The 23,394-nt window shown below is 43.4% G+C and overlaps 1 protein-coding gene across 1 annotated transcript in view; it reads left to right on the forward strand.

The window, feature by feature from the left end:
* Positions 1-1,225: 1,225 nt before the first annotated feature.
* The window catches only part of PCDHAC2 (protocadherin alpha subfamily C, 2), a 49,616-nt gene continuing 27,447 nt past the window's right edge, over positions 1,226-23,394 (forward strand). The window contains exons 1-3 of the mRNA XM_077790692.1: positions 1,226-3,742; positions 11,904-11,962; positions 14,070-14,158. Coding sequence (XP_077646818.1) covers positions 1,226-3,742; positions 11,904-11,962; positions 14,070-14,158 — 2,665 coding nt within the window. The remainder of the gene's footprint in view (positions 3,743-11,903; positions 11,963-14,069; positions 14,159-23,394) is intronic.

Consider the following 23,394-nt stretch of genomic DNA (forward strand, 5'->3'; position numbering starts at 1 on the left):
ACTCAATAGGGAAAGAAATAGTCGTAGAGAAACAGTTTCTGCATTGGGTAGTAGGTGCAACATAGCTGCACCTACCTGGAGGACTGTAGCCTATGGTTTGTCTCATTATATCTCTCACTTTAGTGACTTAGGCAGTTTAAGTTTATTGTCTTTGCTGGGACTTTTGACATTGGGGTAAAACTCATTGCAGGTGCAGCATCTCCACCCCCACTGCTGAGTTTGTTCAATTTCATGACTGTTTTTTGTCAGTCCTCTGTCACAAGGGGAGAAGAGGAAAAAGCTGTAACTGGAAAACAGATCAAGTTCCACCTTCTCTGCAGCTGCACCTGATCACCTTGAACCTGTGTATTGCATTGGGTGAGAAACTGAGGCTCACCTTAAATGCTCATAACTCATGGGTGTGACTTGCAGAATTCTCTCAGTCGAGCGGAGGTGGGAAGCAGCTCAGGGGTGCCCATAGAGGTTGGGCAGGGGGATGGTGCTGCAGCAAGGATGAATCTCCGAGGGAGCAGAGGGGCAGGTCTCCAAGAAAGAGGTCGTCAAACCCACTGCAGCAGTACACAAACGGCACCAGACCTGGCTGGAAGCCCATTTTTTTTCGGAGCTCTGCGCTGATTTAACCCTCTCAAGCGGATGTTCTTCAGCGCTGCAGCAGCAGCAGCAGGTCCACAAGCGAATGCAGTTGTCAGCTCCCCCAGCCGCCTCCCCGCGCCCCCAAAGCTTCAGCAGCGAAGCCGGGGCGGGGACGAGGAGCGGCGGGGACGGCACGGGAGCCGCGCCCCTCCGGGCTCGGCGGCCACCGGCGCCGGGGTCCCGGAGCTCCGCGGGGCCGCAACACGTGGGCGCGGGCGGGGCGGGGGCGGCGCCCGCCGTGCCGCTGTTCCCGGCCCAGGTGCTGAACCGGCGCCAGCCGCGGCTTAGCGTCCACCCCCGCCTCCTCCCGCGCAGCAGCTGGAGCACGAGAAAGCGGATCCGGCAAGTCCCGGTCCCTCCTCCTTCCTCCTCCTCATCCTCCTGAGAGCCGCCGGAGGGAGAGAGGTCGGAGCCGCCGCTTCGCGCAGCCGGCGAGCATGGACCGGGCGGCGGCGGGGCCGGAGGCGGCCGGCGGCTGCTGCTCGCCGCTTGCATGAGGCGGCCGGGCGGCGGCGGGGAGTGAGGCCGGGCCGGGGCCGGGCTCGGCGGCTCCGGGCTCCGGCTGCTGCCGTAGCCACCCCCCGCCCCGGCCATGGCGGCGGCCGCTCGGCGGAGCCGCGGCGGGGCGGCGGTGCTGGGCCCGCTGCTGCTGCTGGGGCTGTGCGCCGGGCGGGCGGCGGGCGGGCCGCTCCGCTACTCGGTGCGGGAGGAGCTGCCGCACGGCGCCTTCGTGGGCAGCGTGGCGAGCGACCTGGGCGTGGATCCGCGGCGGCTGGCGGCCAGGGGAGCGCGGATCACCTCGGGCAGCGGCCGGCAGTACCTGGAGTTGGAGCTGGGCCGCGGGGCGCTGCTGGTGCGGGAGCGCATGGACCGCGAGGCGCTCTGCGAGCTGAGCCCCTCCTGCTTCCTCAGCCTGGAGCTGGTCATCGAGCAGCCCATCGAGGTGCACAACGTGGAGGTGGAGGTGCTGGACATCAATGACAACGCGCCGCGGTTCCCCCGCCAGGATTACCGGCTGGAGATCAGTGAGTCTGCCGTGCCCGGGGCCCGTTTCCACATCGAGAGTGCCCAGGACCCCGATGTGGGCACCAACTCTGTGCAGAACTATCTGCTCAGCCCCAATCGCCACTTTGCCCTGGATCTTAAAGGCTTCCAGAGCGGCAGCAAACTCCTGGAACTGGTGCTGCAGCAGCCACTGGACCGGGAGCAGAGTGCCCTGCAGCAGCTGGTGCTGACTGCTGTGGATGGTGGGGATCCCCCCAAATCCGGCACAGCCCAGATCTCTGTGCGAGTTGTGGATACCAATGACAACCCTCCTGCCTTTGACCGCTCCACCTACACCGTGAGCCTTCTGGAGAACTCCCTGCCTGGCACGCTAGTGGTCAAATTCAATGCCTCAGACCCGGATGAGGGCTCTAACGGGGATGTGATCTACTCCTTCGGCAGCTACACCCCCCAGAAGGTGAGACAGCTCTTTAGCGTGGACCCACATTCAGGGGAGGTGCGGGTTAATGGCACTTTGGACTATGAGGAGGCATCCTCCTATGAGATCTATGTACAAGCCACTGATCAGGGCCCCGTCTCTATGGCTGGGCACTGCAAGGTGCTGGTCAACATTGTGGATGTCAATGATAATGCTCCTGAAGTGCAGCTGACCTCCCTGTACAGCCCAGTACCAGAGGATGCAAGGTCAGGAACTGTGGTGGCCCTGATGAGTGTCACTGATCAGGACTCAGGGCTGAACAAGCAGGTGAGCCTGCGCATTCCCCCCGGCCTCCCCTTCACTCTCAACTCCTTCAAGAACTCCTACACCTTGGTCACCCAGGGCAAACTGGACCACGAGAAAGCAGCAGCCTACAACATCACAGTCACTGCTACCGATTCTGGGAGCCCCCCTCTGTCCTCTCAGAAGGTGATCCATGTGGAGATTTCTGACATTAATGACAATCCTCCACGCTTCGAGGAGCCTGTGTACTCAGTTTACATCCCTGAGAACAACCCCCTTGGAGCCTTCCTGTGCACTATAAAAGCCACTGACCCAGATGTCGCCAAAAATGCCTATGTGTCCTATTCTCTACTCGATGGAGAGATTGAAGGGCTACCAGTTGCTTCCTATGTCTCCATTAAATCTGACAGTGGCAACATGTATGCTGTCAGGTCCTTTGACTATGAGACACTGAGGGAGTTCCAGGTGATTGTCCAGGCTCAGGATGCTGGGATCCCACCACTGAGCAGCACTGTCACTGTCTACATCTACGTGGTGGATGAGAATGACCACGCTCCACAGATTCTGTATCCTACCTCAACCAACACTTCCGCAGCCCTGGAGATGATCCCACGCTCGGCATATGCTGGATATTTGGTAACCAAAATTATAGCCATTGATGGGGACTCAGGACAAAATGCCTGGTTGTTCTTCTACCTGGTGCAAACCTCAGATCCGGGTTTGTTCAGGATAGAGCTCCATACTGGGGAGATTAGGACTACTCGCAAGCTGGGGGAGGACAGCACACCTACTTTCAACCTGACGGTGGAGGTGAGAGACAATGGAGAGCCGTCGATGTCCTCTTCAGTAGCCATCACTATTGCTGTGGTGGACAGAGTTTCCAAAATCATCCCTGATAGAAGAAGACACTTTAAAAGCCCAAGCAATTACTCAGAGGTCACTCTTTATCTCATTATCGCTTTGAGCGCCGTCTCCTTCGTTTTCCTTTTCACAATCATTGGGCTTTCTATCATCAAGTGCTACAGATACAGTCTGTATGGGAGCTCCTGCTGTGCAGGGTGCTGTACGGTCAGAGAACGGAGCCCTGCTGAATTGTACAAGCAGGCCAACAACAACATTGATGCTAGATTGCCCCAAGGTTTAAAAGTCCAGCCCCATTTCATTGAAGTGAGGGGCAATGGGTCTCTCACTAAGACCTACTGCTATAAAGCCTGCCTGACTGCAGGCTCAGGAAGTGACACTTTCATGTTTTACAATACCTGTGGCCCAACAGGAACTACTGGTCCCTCTGCAGTGGTGACTGAGAGGCATCTGACAGGACAAAGTGGGCAGAGTGCACAAAACCTGATCATACTTAGAAATGACTCCATTACTCCTAATGAGGTGAGGCTACCTTGGTAAATGGTCTGAGCAAATCTGTACTCAGGCAGAGGTTCCAGCTGGAAAACTCAGATGAAGCATATTCCCTTAGGGGCTTGCTGACACTCAGCTCTGAAATTTGGTTATAATGAATCTAATCTATGCCATGCATTTTGTTTCTAGGTAAATACTGAGACTTTCAGGGTGCAGTTGGTAAGTTCAGTATATGCGTCTGTTGTTCGAGATTCACCTCATTTTTGCAGCAAATGCTGCACTGAGTATTGCATCCTTCCCTGTCTAAAATTGCCTGCTGCTACAGAGTGCAAAGGAATGACATATCCATCTTACAGTTTTGATGGAAAAACTCATATTGCAGGAGAAAAAATAATCAGTGATGAGCCTTGAAATCAAAAGGTTACCTTATGGCAGTTATGGGTGTTTGCTGCTTTGCCATCTTCCTACCTCAGTAAATCTGTTGAATTTAGAAAAGTGTATTATTGCAAGGATCTTGCTAATGTGAGCACATTTTAGTTGTCGAAAAACTGCAGTCCCTCCTCTGATAATGTTTGTTCTACCCACTGCTTCATTTTATGCTTTTTAGCCTCTGACAACTCACTGACATCTTGCAGACAATTACAGCAAGTCACCATCATTAAGTTAGAGAGTGACAACTTCGAGCCTGCTGGGTTGCTATTGAAAATTATTTAATACCTGTGGTTTGACCAGCCATGTATTAACCTTTGCAATGTTTTCCCACAGTGGAGAATTAATGGTTGCTTTATTCTGGCGTGCAGGAAGCCTGCAGTTGGTGTGTGGTTTGCATGATCTGTGCAGTTTCCTTTTTACACATGTTGGGACTAAACTCAGCAGCACTCACAGGAGAGACTAATTCTGGTGCACAAAAGGAAAATATTGCCATTACTGTGTGTTGTTTGTATCCCATAACTGTGGCAGGTGTAAGATCAGTTTGTGCATTAATGAATGCCATGCCCCAGACAGGGGAAAGTCAGGGAAAGGAGCCTGCCTTGTATATTCTTGCCAGAGAAATAGCACTCATTTATTTATTTATTTCTACTTTTTCACATATGAAAATGTTAGCATCTTTAGCAACTGTTTTTTGTTGAACAAAGATGCCCATATCTTAAGGGCCAGCAAGTCTTCCATAAAAATGCTTTTAGTGAGTAATCATCATCCATTCAACATTAATCCATTTAAAATTAATGCAAATCTGTAAATCACAGTGGCAGGGTACAGGGGAAGTACATTTTCTGTTTCTCTGCAGTTTTTGTATCTTAACATTTTTCTGAGTAATAAAATGCCTGGAATGTGTTTGCTATAGGAGGGAATATGAGATATACTCTATAAGGATGTATGCTGAGGAATCAAAGAGTGAAACACACACTTCATAGCTGATTTTTGGGGTGGGAGGTATGCAAGAAGAAAAGCACTAACTGAAAAGCACTTCACTTTGGATGCAAGACAAGTAGGAAATCAGTTTAACAAAGAGATTCCTATCACATTTTGAGACTCACTCCATTGAATGCAAGGAATTGGCAAGTTTTGATTACCAGCAGAGATCAGGCAGTGGCAGCAAAGCCAGCCCAAACTTGGAGTACAAAAGCAGAGAAATGTATAGAACCAACAGTGAGTGCTGCCTGTGTAGAGCTGTCCTCCAAAAGGGGAATCAATTATTCAACTTGTTCTGTATGATTTAAACAGAGGTGAAGTTCTGACAAGTTTTACTCATCACAGGTTCTTTTCTTTCTGCTTCTTTACCTGTCCTGTGGTAGGACATTCTGTGAAGATGTATCAAGGCCATGTGCACATGAGGAAATGGCTGAATGTAATGGCACTCACTAATTACTGGTTCCTAGCTAATTACACACTGAAAGTCACATCTTTCTCCTGTTTCAAGCTCAGCGTTTGCACTGAAGATGCCATCAATTGCTTAGCAACACGGAATTCTACATTTTAAGGATAATGATCTTTGTATTATTAGATTTTCAGAGAACTGTGCTTCTCTTTTTAGTTAAAATGAACTTTGAATCAGCCTTTAAGAGCCCGTGCCTTCACTTTTGAGGCATAGCAAGGCAGTGTTGTCCTTGCACCAATTTACAAAGTCAGTCTCTGATCTGTGTGTTACTTTTAGATAATGTGAACAAGTACTTTCTTTTTTTTTTCTTCCACACAGTTTTTGGAGATTGGCTTTCTACTGGTTGTTCATTGATGAGGATGGGACCAGGTGAATGGGTTTGCTATGCACAGATAATCATACCTAAGGTTTTACAGTGGCCAATATTTTAAAAATGTTGTTTATACAGTAAGAGGAAAAATATTTCCAATTTATTTGGGATTAATCTCAGTAACATTTAGGGCAATAAGTCTTAGTTCCTTTCATATTTACTGGTAAGGTCAAAGATGCTAATAATTACACTAAGTTGTGACTGAATTTATTGGGCCTTTAGAAGGATACAGTAGAAGTGCAAACAAGTACAATAAGGTTAAATAGGGGCTTTTTTGTACCTGGTGAAGTTCTGACTCCTGCGTGGCTATTCCTTTTTTACTGCCAGTGTTGTGCTGGTGGAATGGAGGCTTGTTTCTGCAAGATATCTGCTGCTTCTGTGCTCATCCTGCTTACCTGCTCAGTCCTTTATGGCTTGATAAGTGTGACTCAGAGCAAGGGTGTTTTGTAAAAGAGGGAATGTACTAATGCAGCTGCACAGCAAGTCTTGGACATGGTTATTGCTGCCAGGAGGCTGCTGATAAGGGCAGCAGTGCGGGGTTAATGGATATTGCTCTCTCATCAGATAACTACTGCAGAGGGACCAGGCAGGCAGTGTAGGCAAAATAAAGGGATAAAAAAATAGTGTGGCTTCATTTCTGGTGCTGTCTGTGTTATGGGCAGCCTGGACTCCTGTCTTTTGAAAGAGGGGTGCACACCCTATGAAGAAATGTAAGAAGTTGTGATTTTGTTACTGGGCACTGCTGCAGTGATGATCTGTCATTTTCAGGAAGGGTTTCAGTGCTTTAATCTGGAGTCTGTTTCCTCAAATTCCTGTGAAGATGCTGAACAATGTCTGGGTAGTGTCTGGTCCTTGGTTTTTCTTTTCATCTTTCCTGTTTTGTTCTTACATCCTGTGCAGTTAAGCTCATTTCTTGTGTCTTGCATCTCATGACAGCCTTTTCCTTCATTGCAGGAAGTAACAATCAAACCAAAATGTTTTAACAGGAGTTTTCTGTCCCAAAAGGCAGCGTGGCACATTCTTAATGAGGAGTGGGCAGTTGGGATACTTGATAGAGCTAAACTCTTTTGTATTATACATTTCCTTGTGCCCTTTTTTGTGTGGTGACACATGTGGATGAAAAAATATGGTGTTTCATGTGTTGGTCAGAAATAAAGTGTGTTACTCTATGGACACTTTTAAAGAAAGTGAAAAGAACTGCACTCTGATGGTGGTAAGACCCAGGAGATCCATTGGAGTTTTACAGCTGTTTGCTCTGCTTCTGTCTCTTTATCTGTATTTTTCACTTCAGAACCACTTTGCTAAACACATGGAAAAAAGAAAGCAACACTTGAGTTGAACACATTTTGATACAGTTTTAAATGCAAGCATGTTTTGAAGTGTCTAAACCTAGTAACCCCACAGCACTGTTTGTAGCAGTCTGTCCAGGAGATTTCTCTCAGAGGATTTAAAGGTATTAATGGTGGAATGTCTTACAATCCCAGTTCAAGAACTTAAGCCTTTAAGAAATTCTCCAGCCCTGCTGACATTGAAAAGGTTAACTATAAATGTTTGCTCTTTTGTTTAATGGCAGTGTCTGAGGCTGCTCAGCTCAGCAGGGACTGTGCTCAAAGCACATTTCAGGCCAGCCAGGCCCTGGGTTTGAGGCTTCTGCTGTGCCAGCAGAAATCTGCATCCAACATTAAGCAGAGGTGTTTTCCTCCTCTTGGAATTCATTAAATGTACTGTACAGAAGCACTTGTCTGTTCCCTCACCTCAGTTTGCTCAGAGTTAGGAATGCAAATGAACATTCCCAGACTTTGTGCTTTTCAATTACACCTTTTTCCAGTTTCCTTTTTGATTTCTTGAATGATAAACACATTTTTAAATAGTTTCTTCTCCACATCAAGTTAATTCTAAACATTTACAGAAGGAAAGCAGGAATAGAAGCCTCTGTTTCCTCATACCTGTCAGCATTGTCTGACTGGAAAATAAGCAGACCTTTATGTGGTTAGGGGTTCTAAAAGGCTTTTATTAATGCTTCAAAGCAGATCCATTTGATAAATATACCTTATGTCATTCTGTTGTGCATTTGTGTGGAAATCAGAGTGAAGCAGGATGTTTTTATGGGTCTCAGCATCTGGTAACTGTTTGTAAATATTTGATTCATGCTTCTCTACCTCAAGCAGGTTTTGTTCTAGCAAGCACTGATGTGAAAGGTAGTGTTTGCATTCATCCATTGAATATGGGATTAGGGCAATATTCTAAAAAAACCAGGGAGAAATTCTTACTGTATTAGGTAAAAAAGAGAGCTGAGGAAAATGTTTGTAACAATACATTTTCAACTACATTTATTCTCCACAAACCAATTAAACAATTCTTCAGTTAACACAGCTGAAAACAACTGTGGGACATTTTGCAGGAGCTTTCTTGCTCCTAAGATGGCTCTGGTGTACATTGTACATTCACATTTTCAGACTTCCCAGTGGGGTTGGTTGTTTATGACCAGCACCACTGATGTCTGTGGTTATGTGGCTGGCAGGATGTGAGCCTGGTGCCTGGAAGAAGCAGCAGGAGCAAACTGATGGCATGAGGTGCAGTGGCAACCCCTTCCACAGACACCTGGATAGATTTTGACTTGTCTCACACTCTAATGGTGATGTGCTGTAGCTGAATCAGAAAAATCAACTGACGGGGAAAATGGGAATGGGTGATTCCTTCTGTGCTGGATCGTGGGATTTCTTTCACCTACTGACAGGGCTGCTGGACTTGCTATGAGGCTTTCCAAAATCTCTGAGGGAAGTGGCAAGCTAAAATTAACTTCAATCTAGTAGAATGTGCTGGATTGTGATAAACAGAGTCTTGTAATGAGCTGAGGAGGCAAAAGGAGCAATATTGTCTTCATCAGCATTGTGTGACATAGTGAGAATGTGGGGATTTACAACTGGGAAGCACCCGGGCCCCTTCAGAGCCTGTGTTCCTCTCTGTGCTCCCTCTCTGCACTCAAAGCTGTGCCTTGTCCTGGTGGGGCTGGTTTGGGACACACTGCACATCTCCCACCCAAATCTGGGACAGGGCTTTGCAGAGCAGCCCACTGAGAGCTGCTGTGCAGCCCTGGGGCTGCCTGGGGAGCCAGCTCTGCTCTGAGATGCTGTCCTGGCAGCTTTTGGGGACAGATCTGGTGAAAGTGGACTGTTCTTAACCAGAGATATAAACCAAGCCAAGCCTGTGGACTGTGGATTCCTCATGGATTTCTGAGAAGCAGCACTGCAGCTGAGCTGGGGAGAGATATTAGTGAATATGTTTGCTGCTTCTGCTGTGCTCAACTTCTGTTACTGGTCATACTTTATTGCTTTTCTAGTCCAGTCTCATTTAGAGATGTATTGAAACAACTTTTCTCTTATGGCCAGGGAAACTGAAAGAATTACAGTCTGTAGGAGAACAAAAGGAGAAGCCAGTAATGCTGACAAAATAGAAATTCCACTGATTTTGTCAGTTGCTGGACGCTGACCTGTGGTAACACAAGTGTGGGATAAATGTGCCTCTTGCTGAGCTCTGAAAATACCCAGTCAAGCAGCAAGCACATGGTAAAAGTGGGTGAAAATAGGTCTGCACAAAGGCAGGCTGCTGCCCAACTGCCTTGTGCTCTGGTTCTTCCTCCAATGACTTTAAAAAGAAGTCACAGATATTGATTTTTTTTCCATAGTTAAAAATACCCCCAGCCTCTGACGGTCAACTGTGGCAATAGTTCCACCTGTAGAGTACATTTTGTTCATCCTGTTCCCTCCTTCCTTCTTCTGCTCCCCTGGGAACAGCAGTGCAGCCCTACCCAAGGAGTCATAGCAAGGAGAGAACTGTTTGGGAATAGCCACAAGATGCCAGAGCTTCTGGACAGTAACCCTTGAAAAAACCAGTCTCTTAATTTCTCTTTTATTGACATGAGGAGTCTTGGTCCGGGCATGTGAAGAGAAAAAATGTTTAATTTCTAACTAATGAGTTTCTTCTGTCACCATCACCTATTTAAGATCTGATGTCCCACTGCAAACAGAACATAGATTTTTGTCTTCTACTCAAGAGTTGGAAAGCTCTCATCTAAAACCCAAAAATCTATGTACTGTGAGTGAGTGGTCATTTTCCTCTTTTCTCACTCCTACCCAACTAATGTCAAACTCTTTCAGTGCTTTCCTGTAATCCCACTTCTTCTGTGTTTTGCCTGGGACTGTGGTAAGATTCCTCCACCTCACATTGCCTACAAGCCTGTACAAGTTAATAACCTCCAGCTGTCAAATTGCAAAATAGAACAAAAGTCCAGCAGTTTCCCTGCTATTAAAAAAAACCAAAAACAACAAGCCCCAGCAGAAGAAAAGACAAATCTTCTGGTGTCAGCACCCTTCATACTCAAGAAAGGCAAACTCGGGAGAGGAAGTGATCAGTGTGTGTTGTTCTCTATCCTCTTCCATTGATTGTTACTATGTGGTTGACTTTAGAGTTGCTTTGACATCCCTGGGACTGGGCCAAAATGGAATTAATCAGAAAAGACTAGAACCATGCATAATGGGCTTCTTGTCAAACCCCTTTCTGCTAAACTCAGCAGAACCTGAGCATGACAGAGAACAGGGGGCTAAATGGGAAGGAAATTGCTAGCACAAATGTTTAATGTGTGGCTGCAAACAGCCTCCTCCTCCCTTTGGTGTAACTCAGACCATAAAGAATACTTGCATGTGCATCATCCAAGAGCATCTCAGCCTTGAGTGATGCTGGACTTGGGAAGTGTGGTGATAGAGCAATACTGTAAGTTGTAATTGCTCCATTTTTGTTTGAATAAAACCTATTGATCCAGGGAAAAGCATATGCCAAACCTCAAGAGGAAAGACGGAGTTGGCTTTAAATAATTCAGAACATTCAACACTTTCTTTTTCTCTTTCAAGTAATGGGGTCAAATTCATTCCTGATCTGCCTCCAATAATTTGAAGAGAATTAAACCATTACTGTCATTTATTATTTGTGTGATTGGCACTGTGCAAGACACATCAGGAATGAATGTAGTCCATTATGTTTTTGGATATAAGTTCTGTCTTTGGATTCCAGTGCCTGAACTTAAGCACTCACTACACTATCACCTACAGAATAATGTTTTAGTATCCTGAGAAATAACCTTGGTATGTCCTCAGGGCTTAATTTTAAGGGACCTGAGCTTGCACTCGTAGGATGTAGATGAAAATTACAGTGACAGTCCCCTGACATTGTGAAAACTATTTTCTGGAGCAATTTTTGATCAACAGAGGATTTCTTAATTATCTTCTTCTTTAGCAAGTCATGCTGCAGCACATCAGCATATGCTGAGGTTGGTTGGTCAAAGGGTATTGCTGGCTATTTTCCCTTTCTACCTTTTATGCCCTCTCATGAATATGGAGAATCTAATAGGTTTTGGTATTATGGACATGTCTGTCCTTAATAAAAGACTTGCTGCAGTCTGCAAATCTGATACCATCCATTGCAGTCCTCTGCAGTACATTGAATCCCAGCAGAAACCTCACTGCCCCATGTCCCCTCACATTTCTACACCCTCAGGCAGATAATATTCAGTGCAGGAGTTTGAGTTTCCTCACCTTATCAGGTAAACAAACAATGTATTTTCTGGATTTTTGATGTTGGTTTTTTTTTATCCTATGCCCAAAATGTTGATGAATGTATGAAATAACTTTCCATCAGTTTGCAGCATTAAAAGTTGTTCCACAGAGATCATCTCTAGCCACAGGTTTTGGCGTGCAGACAAGTTTATTGCACAGACACTCCCTGTGTGCCCATTTCAAAGTTTCTTTCGATTTTTAGGAAGATTTGGCAATTCACAAAAATTGACTATAATCCATATAGGTTTTTCTGACAAAATTAGCCAGATGCAGATGCCTGTGAGAATGTTTTACTGCCACTAACAGCATTGTCCTGGGCTTTTGTTTCTACAGCCAAAACACCCCAATCCGGACTGGCGCTACTCTGCATCCCTGAGGGCAGGAATGCAAAGGTATGTGTGGTGTTTCTCCAGAGAGGGGAAATTTATCCTTTCCTCTGTGAAAAGGATGGAGTTTCCTCTGATGCCACAGACTGATGATATCTGTGCTGAGATGGAAAGCACCTGAGTTCTGCTGTTGTCACTTCCAATCTCCACGTGCTACAGATTCCATCTGACTTGCATCTTATGCTGCTGTTGCACTGCTGTGGAGCTGTGCTGTTCTTTCTTTTTACCTTCTGCTTTTGTATCCATCGACTGTCAAGGCATAATTGTTCCAATTATTGAATCATTTAATTGTCATTATATGTTTTTTGTTTATTTTAAAGCTCCCTGTAATCATCAGTGCTGATGTTTCAATAGTCAGTCTGCATTTCCATCTTCTTGTTTCTCATTACCATAAAAGTAGCTGCTCCTGCAGCAGGTTTATTAACCACATGGTGCAATCAAGAAGATTAATACAGTTGAAAGGACTTTTTGAAGATATAAGATGGATTTTCAAAGAAGGAAAAGTGAGGCTTTTGTCCAAATCTCTTTAGACATCTTTGAAAATCTGCTGCCTAATACTGCAAGCAGTCTCTGCTATAATTTTCTACTCAGTACGCTTGGATAAAGAGAATTATACTAAAATTGCATCTATAGAGCCTAAATCAAACAGTATTTTTACTCTCCCTGAGCAGCCTAGAAAATTGGTTCTATGTTCAGGTGTAATCTGATGTGATTAATAAGATTCCTGTACAGGTGTAGAGGCAGTTCTGAGGTTGCAGTCATTCCTGGTGGCATCACAAAGTGCAGGATTGTAGGGGTTTCTCAGAATTGTTGGTGCAGTGGTGCTGTACCTTTATCCAAGAGTTTTTATGAGGCTGAAGTCCTAAATTCAGAGTCACACTGTGCTTCATGTGAGTGAGGACACAATGACTCCCAACTGACTTTGAGATGCTGTGTAAAAAGGAATCTAAACCTCAAGGACTAAAAGCAACGGAAGACAGAGGAAGCTCAACTTTGTGGCCTCCTGGGCAAGCTGTTTTCTCTCTTTTATATTCCTGCTGTGACTTTCAATTATTTTGTAATCCATAACTGCAAAATCAGTGAACACTCTGGGGAGCAGGATCCTGAAGAAGGAATTCTGCCTACCTGAGCACTTTATCTGCTGGTCCTGAGTCAGGCATGCTCTTTTGGATCCACATTCTTTTCTATACAAAGTACAAGTTGTTATCTGAAGCTACTTGAACAATTAATGAAAAGTAAGAGCTTTTTTAATCCCACAAGACTAATGGGGCCCTTCTGGGAAATTGTACATGTTCCTCTGCTCAGCCCCTGTCCTTACCTGAAATCTCAGGTTCTGAGCCTGTGTGCCCTGCCCAGTTGCTGGTTTTCATTAAATGCTGATTTTTCATAAAACTTGTACAAATTTGGTACCCTTAATATCTGCCACATTTGGATGAAACTGGCCCTTAAGTTCAGCTGGAAGTGTGAAAGGGTGTGTGAAGTCAGTGAGCAGAGGCAGGGACACAGTCACAGAATCCTGTTTCTCTTAAGGAACAGCATATAAACATCATGCTTGGTTTTGTATTAAAACTAGAAGGTTTTTTCTTTTCCTTCCATGTAAGGTGCAAATTGGTGCTTTTGATGCCCAGTGCTCATGATGTGACACTGTAAAATTTGCTGTATTAGTTTTTGCATTTGAGAAAATGCATCTCTCTTCTGGAATTGCTCATGAGAAATGTGCAGTAACCCAGGAAGGTGGGATTTTTTAAAATGGCATAATGACAGAAGCTCAGAACTAAATCCAACTTTTTAATCATTTGCCTAATGTTCTACATCCTAATAGCAAAGATGTGTCACTTCCTTGTTAGTGACTCCCAGTCAATGAGAGCAAAGTGTCCTGCAGGTGTGTTTGTTTTGTGAGTTGTTCCACGACTGGGTTTTAGTAAATAATCAAAGGTATTTTTTGCAAGTCAAAACAGCTGCTTCTCATGCTGCCAACATCCTGCAATGCTGTAGGAGTAGCTGCACAGTGAGAAATAGCTGTGAATTTTAAAAAGTAGCAGGGAAGGGAAATGCTGTGAAGTGCAGGGCAGAAGGGAGCTGTATAACCCAACTGTGATATTTGCTTACCCAGTGCTGTGCATATGGAGGAGGCAGGAGTCCTGCGTGGAGGAGCTGCAGGGCCTGATCAGCAGTGGCCAACAGTCTCCAGTGCTACAGCAGGTAAGGATGTGAGAATCCAGAGTATCTGTGATGATCTGATGCTAACTGCAGTAGACCTCCTAATGCTGCTATTTACATTTTCCTCTGTTTTATACCCCTGAGGGAAGACCCTCAGATGAGCTCAGAGCATGGTGCTAAGAACCCCAAAGTTGTGGGTTCAGTCCCTGTATGAGAAATGAGCCATTCCCTTTGGAGTAGTACTTGATGATCCTTGTGGGTCCCTTCCAACTCAGAATATTCTGTGATCTGGATATAAAGTTCTTGTAAATTATTCTGTGGAATCGAAATAGAGTGGAACAATAGAGCATAAAATACATCTTTTTCTTTGCTCAGTCTCAGATGAGCGCTGGAGATAAGAGTCCCTGATCCCAGCTTTCACCCTGCTTTTAGAGGTTACTGGTTTGTGTAATGGGATAATGGAATAATGCTTCAGTTCTGATGTGTGCATTCAGGTGTATGTATTCAGGGCTGGTGTGCCCTCCATTTCAAAAGAACTGTAAAACTGGGCTAGGAGCTTATCAGTTTTCCCTTTGTTATTTTTACAAAGCCAGTAAGTCTCTTTGAATGTCTCTTCTCATTTTAGTTTTCTATGGTGAAATCAGACCTAAATTTTTTCTAGCTATTTTCATTCACTAATACATGATGATGGAAACTGTTATTTGTCAAAATAAAATTACAAAAAGCATGGTTTAGAACGTAGCTTCATTTTCCCTGTCACTGACTGATGACTTCACAGCAGTGAAGAAGAACTGGCAGAAGGTTCTCATGGAGTTTAGGAAAAAAACCCATCTGGATGTTTCGCAGTGCAGACAAAAAAATATATTCTTACTTTTGATTTTGGAGCAGGAATAATATAGTGACACAGAGGAGCAGTCAGTCACTGTTTTCAGCCAGTACAAACTAAAGTGCAAACTCAGTGGATGCCCTGTGTAGGGTGGTGAGCCCTGCATGGCAACTCTGTGAGCACTCAGTCAGGAATGGACTTGAGGAGTGATGCCCATATCACAGAGGCAGCTCAAATGCTGGGCAGTGGGGACTCCAGCAGCAAAAATTATAATTACTTAATTTAACCTTTTTGATGCAAACCTTTCTTTCTATTTAAATGTGAATTTCACCTGGATAAAGGGCTGAGGAACAACCTAAGGGTTTGCAATCAAGTTACAACATCCACAAATTAATGGTGCCCTGCAAAACCTGCACTGGTCTTGCATATCAAATTAATTCCCAAATCTGTTTCTGCAAACATGAGTGATCAGCTGGGGTTTGTGTGCCCTTCCTTCTGCTGCAGGCTTTGCAGGAGCACACAGCCTTTGCAGAATATGAAGGGGGTGTGACTGTTGAGCTTGCATTTGAAAATGTCACCACAAGAACACTCCAACCTTTGCAAAGGCTTCCCTCAGGCTTTTGGCTGCACTGATCATCCTTGACTGAGCACTCAGTGCTTTGCCAACATGGATATAAACATTCTCCCAGATGTTTTCATGCTGGTGCTGCCAATTTCCAAGCACCAGAATTTTAAGTGCAAAGGTACGATGGTTCTGTCATCTGAGGAGGTCCAGTGGCATTTGGGTCCCAGAGCCCTGTTCCCCTGTCTGGAGTCCTGCTTGCTGTTCTATTTTGGGTCTTCTCCTTTTAGACTTGCTTTGAGAACCTGAAGATCTCTTTTTCTGAGCAGCAGCAATCCTTGGCTCTTATTGCTGCTTCCTTCCATGACTTGTGAGGCACTTGTGTGATGAATGCATCCCAGCACAAAAAAGATTATTTTGTTTTGTCTTTGTCCTCTCCCAAGGGATTAGTGATGCTTATATTACATTCTTAGACTTTTTCTTTTTTTGTAGCAGGATTCAGATAATATTCTTCTCCTTTCTTTGTCACCAAAAGCTTTAGATGTCCCTGATCCTTATTAGCAAACAGGTGTTTCATGGAGCAGTCTCATGATTAAAGGTTGTGTCAGCTTTTGTAGCATCACTACACCACATATTTAGCAAATTACTACCACAGCTTTAGAATCCTGCCTAGTTTCCCACAGATATCTCTTTCTGTGCTTCTTTCCTTTTTTGGTTTAGGTTCAAGACCTGTAATAACAAGTCAAGTGTTAAATCAGTAAATCCTTAATTCCTAATATATAGCTGAACTCCAACATCTTCACATGTTTTTCAGCAAATATGTGTTACCCAAGCAAAATCTGATTTTTATTTGACTGACAGCATGCCTGTTGACTTCACTGAATATTTCATCCATGCAAAGAATGGTGAATCTGGATGTGGCATTTTTCAAATTGTGTTTGCATCTTCTTAGGCACAAGTCCAAACAGTTGTAGGTTTGCAGCTGAGAGATTTGTGGGTGAGGTGGGACAAGAAGGTTCAAACTCCCTCTGGCTTTGAGTTTAGCTCTCTGGGGCATCTTTTTAGTCCCCCACATGCTAGATAGTGAGATCAGGGAATGAAGACACATTGCTGGTTTCTGCTCTATGTCCTTTGGCAGGCTTGGCAATTCTATCAGACTTTAGATGACCACTAATGTAAGTGAATTCTGTTTTTTTGATAACTAACTCAGAATAAATGGAGCTTGATTGGCAAAAATGGTGAGAGCTCATAACAGAAACTAAGATGAACGGAAATTTTGCTCTAGACATAAAACACTGAAGATCTCTGAATAAATCAGACTTATGAATAATTCAGAGCTTAGAGTTAGTAGGCATTAGACAAATCTGTGTTTATCTCTGTGCTGCTGGTTCAAATCTACAAAACAGAAGTGGTGTAATGCAAATGCTTCAAAATGCATTTTTGCTAGACAAAAACAGTCTAAAGATGCTTTCACAGAACATGTAAGATTCAGGATTAAAATTAGGATTTGTGATGAAAAAGAGTCATGAGAAATTTCAAATCCTGTGTCGTAAATAAGGCACTGGGCCACACATCATATGTAGAGAAGGGAAAAGAAAATACTTCTATTCAGACAGCTCTGTAAAAGAGGAAAGGATCTCATAATAAAATCTGCATCTGAAATATGTAAGAGTGTAGGTGAAGCTGTGGGTGAAATACTGGCATCTCTGAAGTCCATGTCAAATAGCCCATGGACTTTCAGGAAATTAGGATTTCAGTGTCTACCCTTATAAATATGCACAAGAGACAGAATTAGGATTGCCTAGGCAAATGCCATTCTAAAATACACTCATTTTGTACTTCTGATTTTGCTGTGGCAACATTCTTCTAAATACTTCTACTATTTCTTTTCCTTTTCTCAGGGAATTAGCCAGGGAGGAGAGGTGGTAATGCTGTTTTTTAAAGCTCCAATAGGTCAATGCCCTTCCTGCTCTGAGGCCCCAGATTTGGATGCAATGCAATTATTTTAACCTGTCTGCACTGCCTGGGCTCTCCCAAGGAGAGCAGACAGAGCATCATGGAGTGACTGGGAGCACTGCAGGAAGAAATTCCTCCCTGGCAGGGTGGGCAGGCCCTGGCACAGGTGCCCAGAGCAGCTGTGGCTGCCCCTGGATCCCTGGCAGTGCCCAAGGCCAGGCTGGACAGGGCTTGGAGCAACCTGGGACAGTGAAAGGTGTCCCATGGCAGGCAGGTGGAACAAGAAGATAAATAAAGTCCCTTTATACAAAGCTTCTTGCATCTCATCACCTCAAATCTGAATCTTTCATCACTTGTCCTCTGAGATTTGTGTGTCTCACAGCTTTCCTGGTTTTTATTCTGTTTTTCCTGATGTTTCTTAATTCCTGCCTGTGGCCTTCTCACATGTGCCATGCTAGCTAGGGATATTCCTTGTCCACATACCCCTAGACTGTCCTGGGCTTACACTGGGAACTACAGCTCCTCTGGGATCAGTTTGTGTTGCTCTCAGAGGAAGGTTCCTGCTGCAATCACCTGGAATGCAGACAAGGTCCGTTGATGGGGCATGATATGCAGAATAAGTTATGAATTCAGAAAATTAAATGTGAACCGACTGTAAATATGTTGAATAAGCAAAATTTCCTGAAAAGTGAAGTCAGTCATCCTAGTGAATTTTGTCCTGTTGGTTTGGGGTAGGGTGTTGTGAACAGAATGACTATGGGAAAACTGTGAAAAAAGGACAGGGGTTCTTGTGTGGATTTTAAGAAAAATGTCCAAGAATGCCTTGGTAGGGAAAGAAATCATTATAATTATCCACTGTTAGTTGTGGCATTCCCAATTCTCTGTTTCACAGACTAATTTGAATGTCAAGCAAGTAAATCCAACCTCAATATGAACATTATATCTGAAAGAGATACTTCATTCCAATGCAACTGTGAGAAGGGCCCAGATGAGATTTGGGATGATAGTGCAAGAGAAGAAGAGATCTGAGCAGAGAAACCTAAGGGCATGAGAGGGAACACTATTGTTTAATGGGACCACAGTTGGTCTAAAACCAATTTCTTGCTCAGATAAACATCAGCCTCAGAGGTTGTGAGATTTAAGAGAGGAAGCAGTTGGCCATAGCTCAAAGTAGTCACAAGTTCTTCATTACAAGACAATATAGAACTTTCTAATCCAATGGACAGTTGCCATAAAGTTTATTTTGCTTTTCTAACCTATCACCTTTACTTAATTTTGCTGCACTGTGGATACTTTTATTCAATAGGCTGCTATCTATGCTTCTGTTACAACATCTAAACTCTTAGCTTACTCTACAGAACCACACCCCTACATTAGAAACCCTTCACCATCTTATTAATACATTTTTTTTCTTAAGGCACATTCTTACTTACAACTATAGGAACATAAGTTTATGATTTTTCTGCTTAATATCTGTGTATTTTATTTTTACATCAATCCAAGTTTCTCCCAAGGCTGCAGATCAAACCCTTCAGTGTCTGTGGGAGTTTCTATCTTTCCATTTCTCACATCACAGCAGTAAAAATCTGGTATAGAAAGATGAGCACAGGGGATCTGGTAGAGTTGGAAGAGATGCTAGAAGGTCTGCAGGAGGCAGATAGCCTTGGGAATGGCAGTGTTGGTTTTGAATACTGAGCACAGGTACTGGAAAGAAGATTGGCACCCTGGGCTTGGGTGAGAGGTTGTGATGAGTGGGGCAGAGAGCTGCACTGCAGTTGTTCTGTTCATGGAATAACCATTTGACATTGATCTTTGAGTCCATGTAACAGCAGCACAGAAGGAATGGAAAGTGTTTTTGGGGGGATTGAGTTAGGAGAGACACTGGTCTTGAAATCAGGCAGGCTTTTAAGAGCCCTGCAGTACTGTCACAAAGCTCTCGGCCACTGAATTATTCTTCTAAAATCCAGTTTAAAGAGAAAGAGCCTCAGAAAATAACTCAGAGAGTGATGAGACCTAAGTTTTAACATATTTCATGTAATGCAGCTTTACACTGTGGCTGTAAGTAGAGGACAGTTTCTTCCTGAAATGTCAGTGAATTTCTATTCTCCTTCAAATTACTTTCCTCACCTACAGAAAAAGGGTGTGATTAAAACTCATCAAGCAGTCACTGCAAAGAATGTGCAGAACTGAAAGTGCTGTTTCTTTGAGACTGTTAAAGGTTAATTTACAAATAACACCACTGCTCTGGCTTGGCTTTAGCAGTTCATTGATTAAAGCTATAAAAGATAATAGCTAATTAGCAACCCTGAATACAGAACCAGGTTCTGTTCTCAGAAACAGAATGCTGCAGCTGTTCAAAATGCAAGGAGTTAGAAAATGCAGCTGTGCATATCTACAGACTATCTCTATTTTTAAAATTAATAACCAATTTTCTATGGAATTTCAGAATTCCAACCTTCAAAACCACAAATATATAGAAAGCCAAATATCAGCCCTAAAATTCACATCTTTAGTGGTCTAAGGAACACTGTGATAAAATATGTAATATTTTAAAGAACAGAAGAGGGGGAATACCGTACAGCCTAATTATTTATGTTTCTCATTAAAATTAGTCTTCAAAACAGTGATTTAATAAATTCCCAAAATGAAGGTCCTATGCAGCTCCTAAGAATTTCTAGGAAAGTATCACAGAGATTTGGTTCACAGCCTCTTGAATCATGGAAAAAATCATGCCCTTAAAGCACACTAAAGTAATTATTTGAAGCTGCAGTATCTATCAGCTCAGTGGGGTCTGAGGAAGGAAATCATGCCAGCTTGCTTGTGTGGCTGCAGTGCACTGCTGAAACTGAAATAGAAATAATCTGCCAGGGCTACATAAGGCTAAATCCCTTTCTTTTATTTTCTGTTTAGATTTTGGTCATTGAATTCCCAAGTCAATTCCAGCCAGTTGCTGAGACCTTCTACATGATGTAAAGTCTTCAGTTTTGCCCCTGCTCCCAGAACATTTTATTCCCAGGGCATTCTCTGCACCCTCCCTGCTTTTTGGCTTTCCGCTTCTGTTTATTCCATTTTCACTCCTTTCTTCTTACCTATCTGGTTTACCAAGTATGTACCTCTTTCCCTCTATTTTTTTTGTTTTTTCCTTTCATCTAATGACTTTGGTTTCTTCCTGCTCATCTCTCCACTGTCTCCCCTCTGTATTATTATTTCAGGAATGTTGAAATATAGGTCACCAGCTTGGCCCCACATCACCTTTTCAATATTTCATACTGAACTAAGAATTTTCAGGGATAAATGCTTCTCATTTTGACAGTCTGATGGAAGCTGGAGAGGACTGAGAATTTCAAATGCTACTTGGACTGAAGAAAAGCATTTTGAAATCAAAAGGACTTCTTCAAAAGAACATGTTCAAAATACATAGTTTTATGACAGCTTGACATACAGATCATTATTTTTTAAAAGCTGATTACTGTTATGGCCAGGAACTCATCTGCCTCACCCCATCCAAACTGTGGCTGAACAGCACTTTGGACTTTCAATATTTGGAGACAGGACTGGGTAAATTAATAGGTTAAATTAATAGGTTAGTTTAGATTTCTGCTCAGCTGAGTGAGCAAAGAGAGGAGGGGATGATAGATGATATTATACAGAAACTGCAGTGATGACTTGGCTAAAGTTAAATTTACTTTCTGTTAATTTATTTTCCTCTTAGCTGCAAAACCCTCATGACTGACCTGAAATAGTGTTTGTAATCTTTATCAAGGGGTCCATTATTTTTCAGCAGGGTGTACCACGTAAATGAGATGACATGGATGAGAGATTTAATACCTTAGTCCTTGAAGGCTCAGTGTAAGGAAAAAAGGATAGGATCATCAGAATTTGGAAAAGGCTAATGCTGGAAACTTCTAAATTGTGTGGTCTCTTTGACTTCATATACATGAATAAGACTTTGTGTTAATTTTGGCTGTCAAAGAGAATGGCCTTGGAAGAGTTTATGTCTTCATCTACTATAGCAAATTCTTGATTTCACCTGCTGCAAATATTTGTGAGAAGAATTTCCCTTTCTCATTAGGCCCAGAATGCATCTGTGCATCTCATCATTTAGTCCTGCCCCTGTGTGTGTGCTCCCTTCCTTTTGGATTAGGACTGGAGCCAGTTGTTGAATTTTCCTAAGGGGAGATCAAGTCCAATTTCTGATCCCACATGGGGTGGTTGTTTCAGTGCAGGTTTCCTAAAGGCAGGACTGATAGCTCCAGCTGAGATGTAAATAACTCAGGGGACCTGCAAAATTCCTAAAACCAGCAATGAAACAAGAGTAAAGGGGGCAAAAGGCTAGAGGTTTTCTGTGACTGAACAATATGAAGAAAGTCTTCTGAAACTGTGAGCAAAAGCTGCTGCAGCTCCAGACTTCATCATTTTAAGAAGTGATCAAGAGATTTTACGTAAGCAGTTTATCTGGCTATAATGTCTATATTTAAGCACTGGGAGAAAGTTTAATAGCAATAAGTCCTTGTCTCTTTTTCATCTTTTTCTGTAATAATCTTTTTCCTTCCTCAAAATGGAGGCTAAATTTGCACTTAAAAAATAAAAATATTTCTCATAACTGAGCCAAAAAATAAAAGCGGGGTGGAGGCAAATATAACATTTGCCAGAACATGGGATTAGTTCTTAGACATCTGATAGGAAATTATTTTATAAAGATAATAAAGTTGGAATTTCAAATCTAAACAACTTTTTCACTGTCTGTTGCTTTAGGCATATTGGTCTTTGTGATCTTCATAATAATACCAGTGAGTTTGCCTTGTCTGCCTACTGGTAATATTTTGTAGCTACACAGAAGACATGGATTTTGATTCCTGTCTTTATTATTTTCTCAGCAGTTTCAATAAATAAATAGAAAAATCACTCCCTTGCCGCTGAACTACCTTGGGTTGTGATCTTGTCAGAACTTATAAAGTAAATGAGTGTTTATCTGTTCAGTACTTCAGGGAATTGATGGTAATCAAATTGTTTCCACTTGAGCTTATAGCTGCTTTATTTTTTTCCCTGTTGTGCCTCACTTCTGTGTGCATGGTTTGGGGGTTGTTTTTTATTTCTTTCTCTACTGCTGTGGACTTAATGTTATTCTATTTAGATTTTTTTAAAAGAAAATATACTCAAGTAAATGTTAAAACAACCTATGATATTTATCATCTTAGATGAAGTTTAACCCTGTTATCTCTTGCAATATACAATTCACTATCTGATAGAAAATAGATGGATAAAATAAGGATGTTTCTAAGTAATCCTAAGAAATTCTGGTCTGGAATGTATTTATATTGCAAGTGGTGGAAGACAAGAGGTTGAGGGAATCCAGACCACTCTGTGATATTGAATCTTCTCTTAATGGATGTCTGCCTGTGTGCAGCACTTTGCTGTACACAAGGGTCATAAATGTATTTTTCATGTGTTTATTTTTGTAACCAGGCATTGCTTCAGCATCTGTTGTTCATGCTGGAGTGTGGCAGTGCCTCTCAGGTCAGATGTTGCTGCACCAAGCCCACACAAACAGCAAAAGACAAGCCTTGCCTCAAGGAACTTGCCACTGACATGAGCAGGGCAGACAAAGTCTGGGAACACAAGGGAAAGGACATGTTCATTATCCTGGCTTAAAAAGAGGAAAACCAGGAAAATTAAAATTATCTCATCACAGAGTGCTCTGTGGGGATGGTGAGCAGCATCCACCTGGCCCAAAATGCTCTGACTGCAGGAGGGAATGAATAACAGCACTGTGAGTCTGCTCTGGGCTCTCCTTCCCTGCTCCCTCCCCACTGCTGAGCCGTGCAGAGCCCAGGACCTCCCGAGCACTGCAGTTATTCCTCTTTCACTGCAGTGCTCACAGGCCCTTTGCCTGTGAGGTCTGACCTTTAGCAGCTCCCAAGCCCTGCTTTTAAA

The sequence above is a fragment of the Lonchura striata genome, unplaced genomic scaffold (genome assembly GCF_046129695.1).
Source record: "Lonchura striata isolate bLonStr1 unplaced genomic scaffold, bLonStr1.mat Scaffold_227, whole genome shotgun sequence".
Lineage (NCBI taxonomy): Eukaryota > Metazoa > Chordata > Aves > Passeriformes > Estrildidae > Lonchura > Lonchura striata.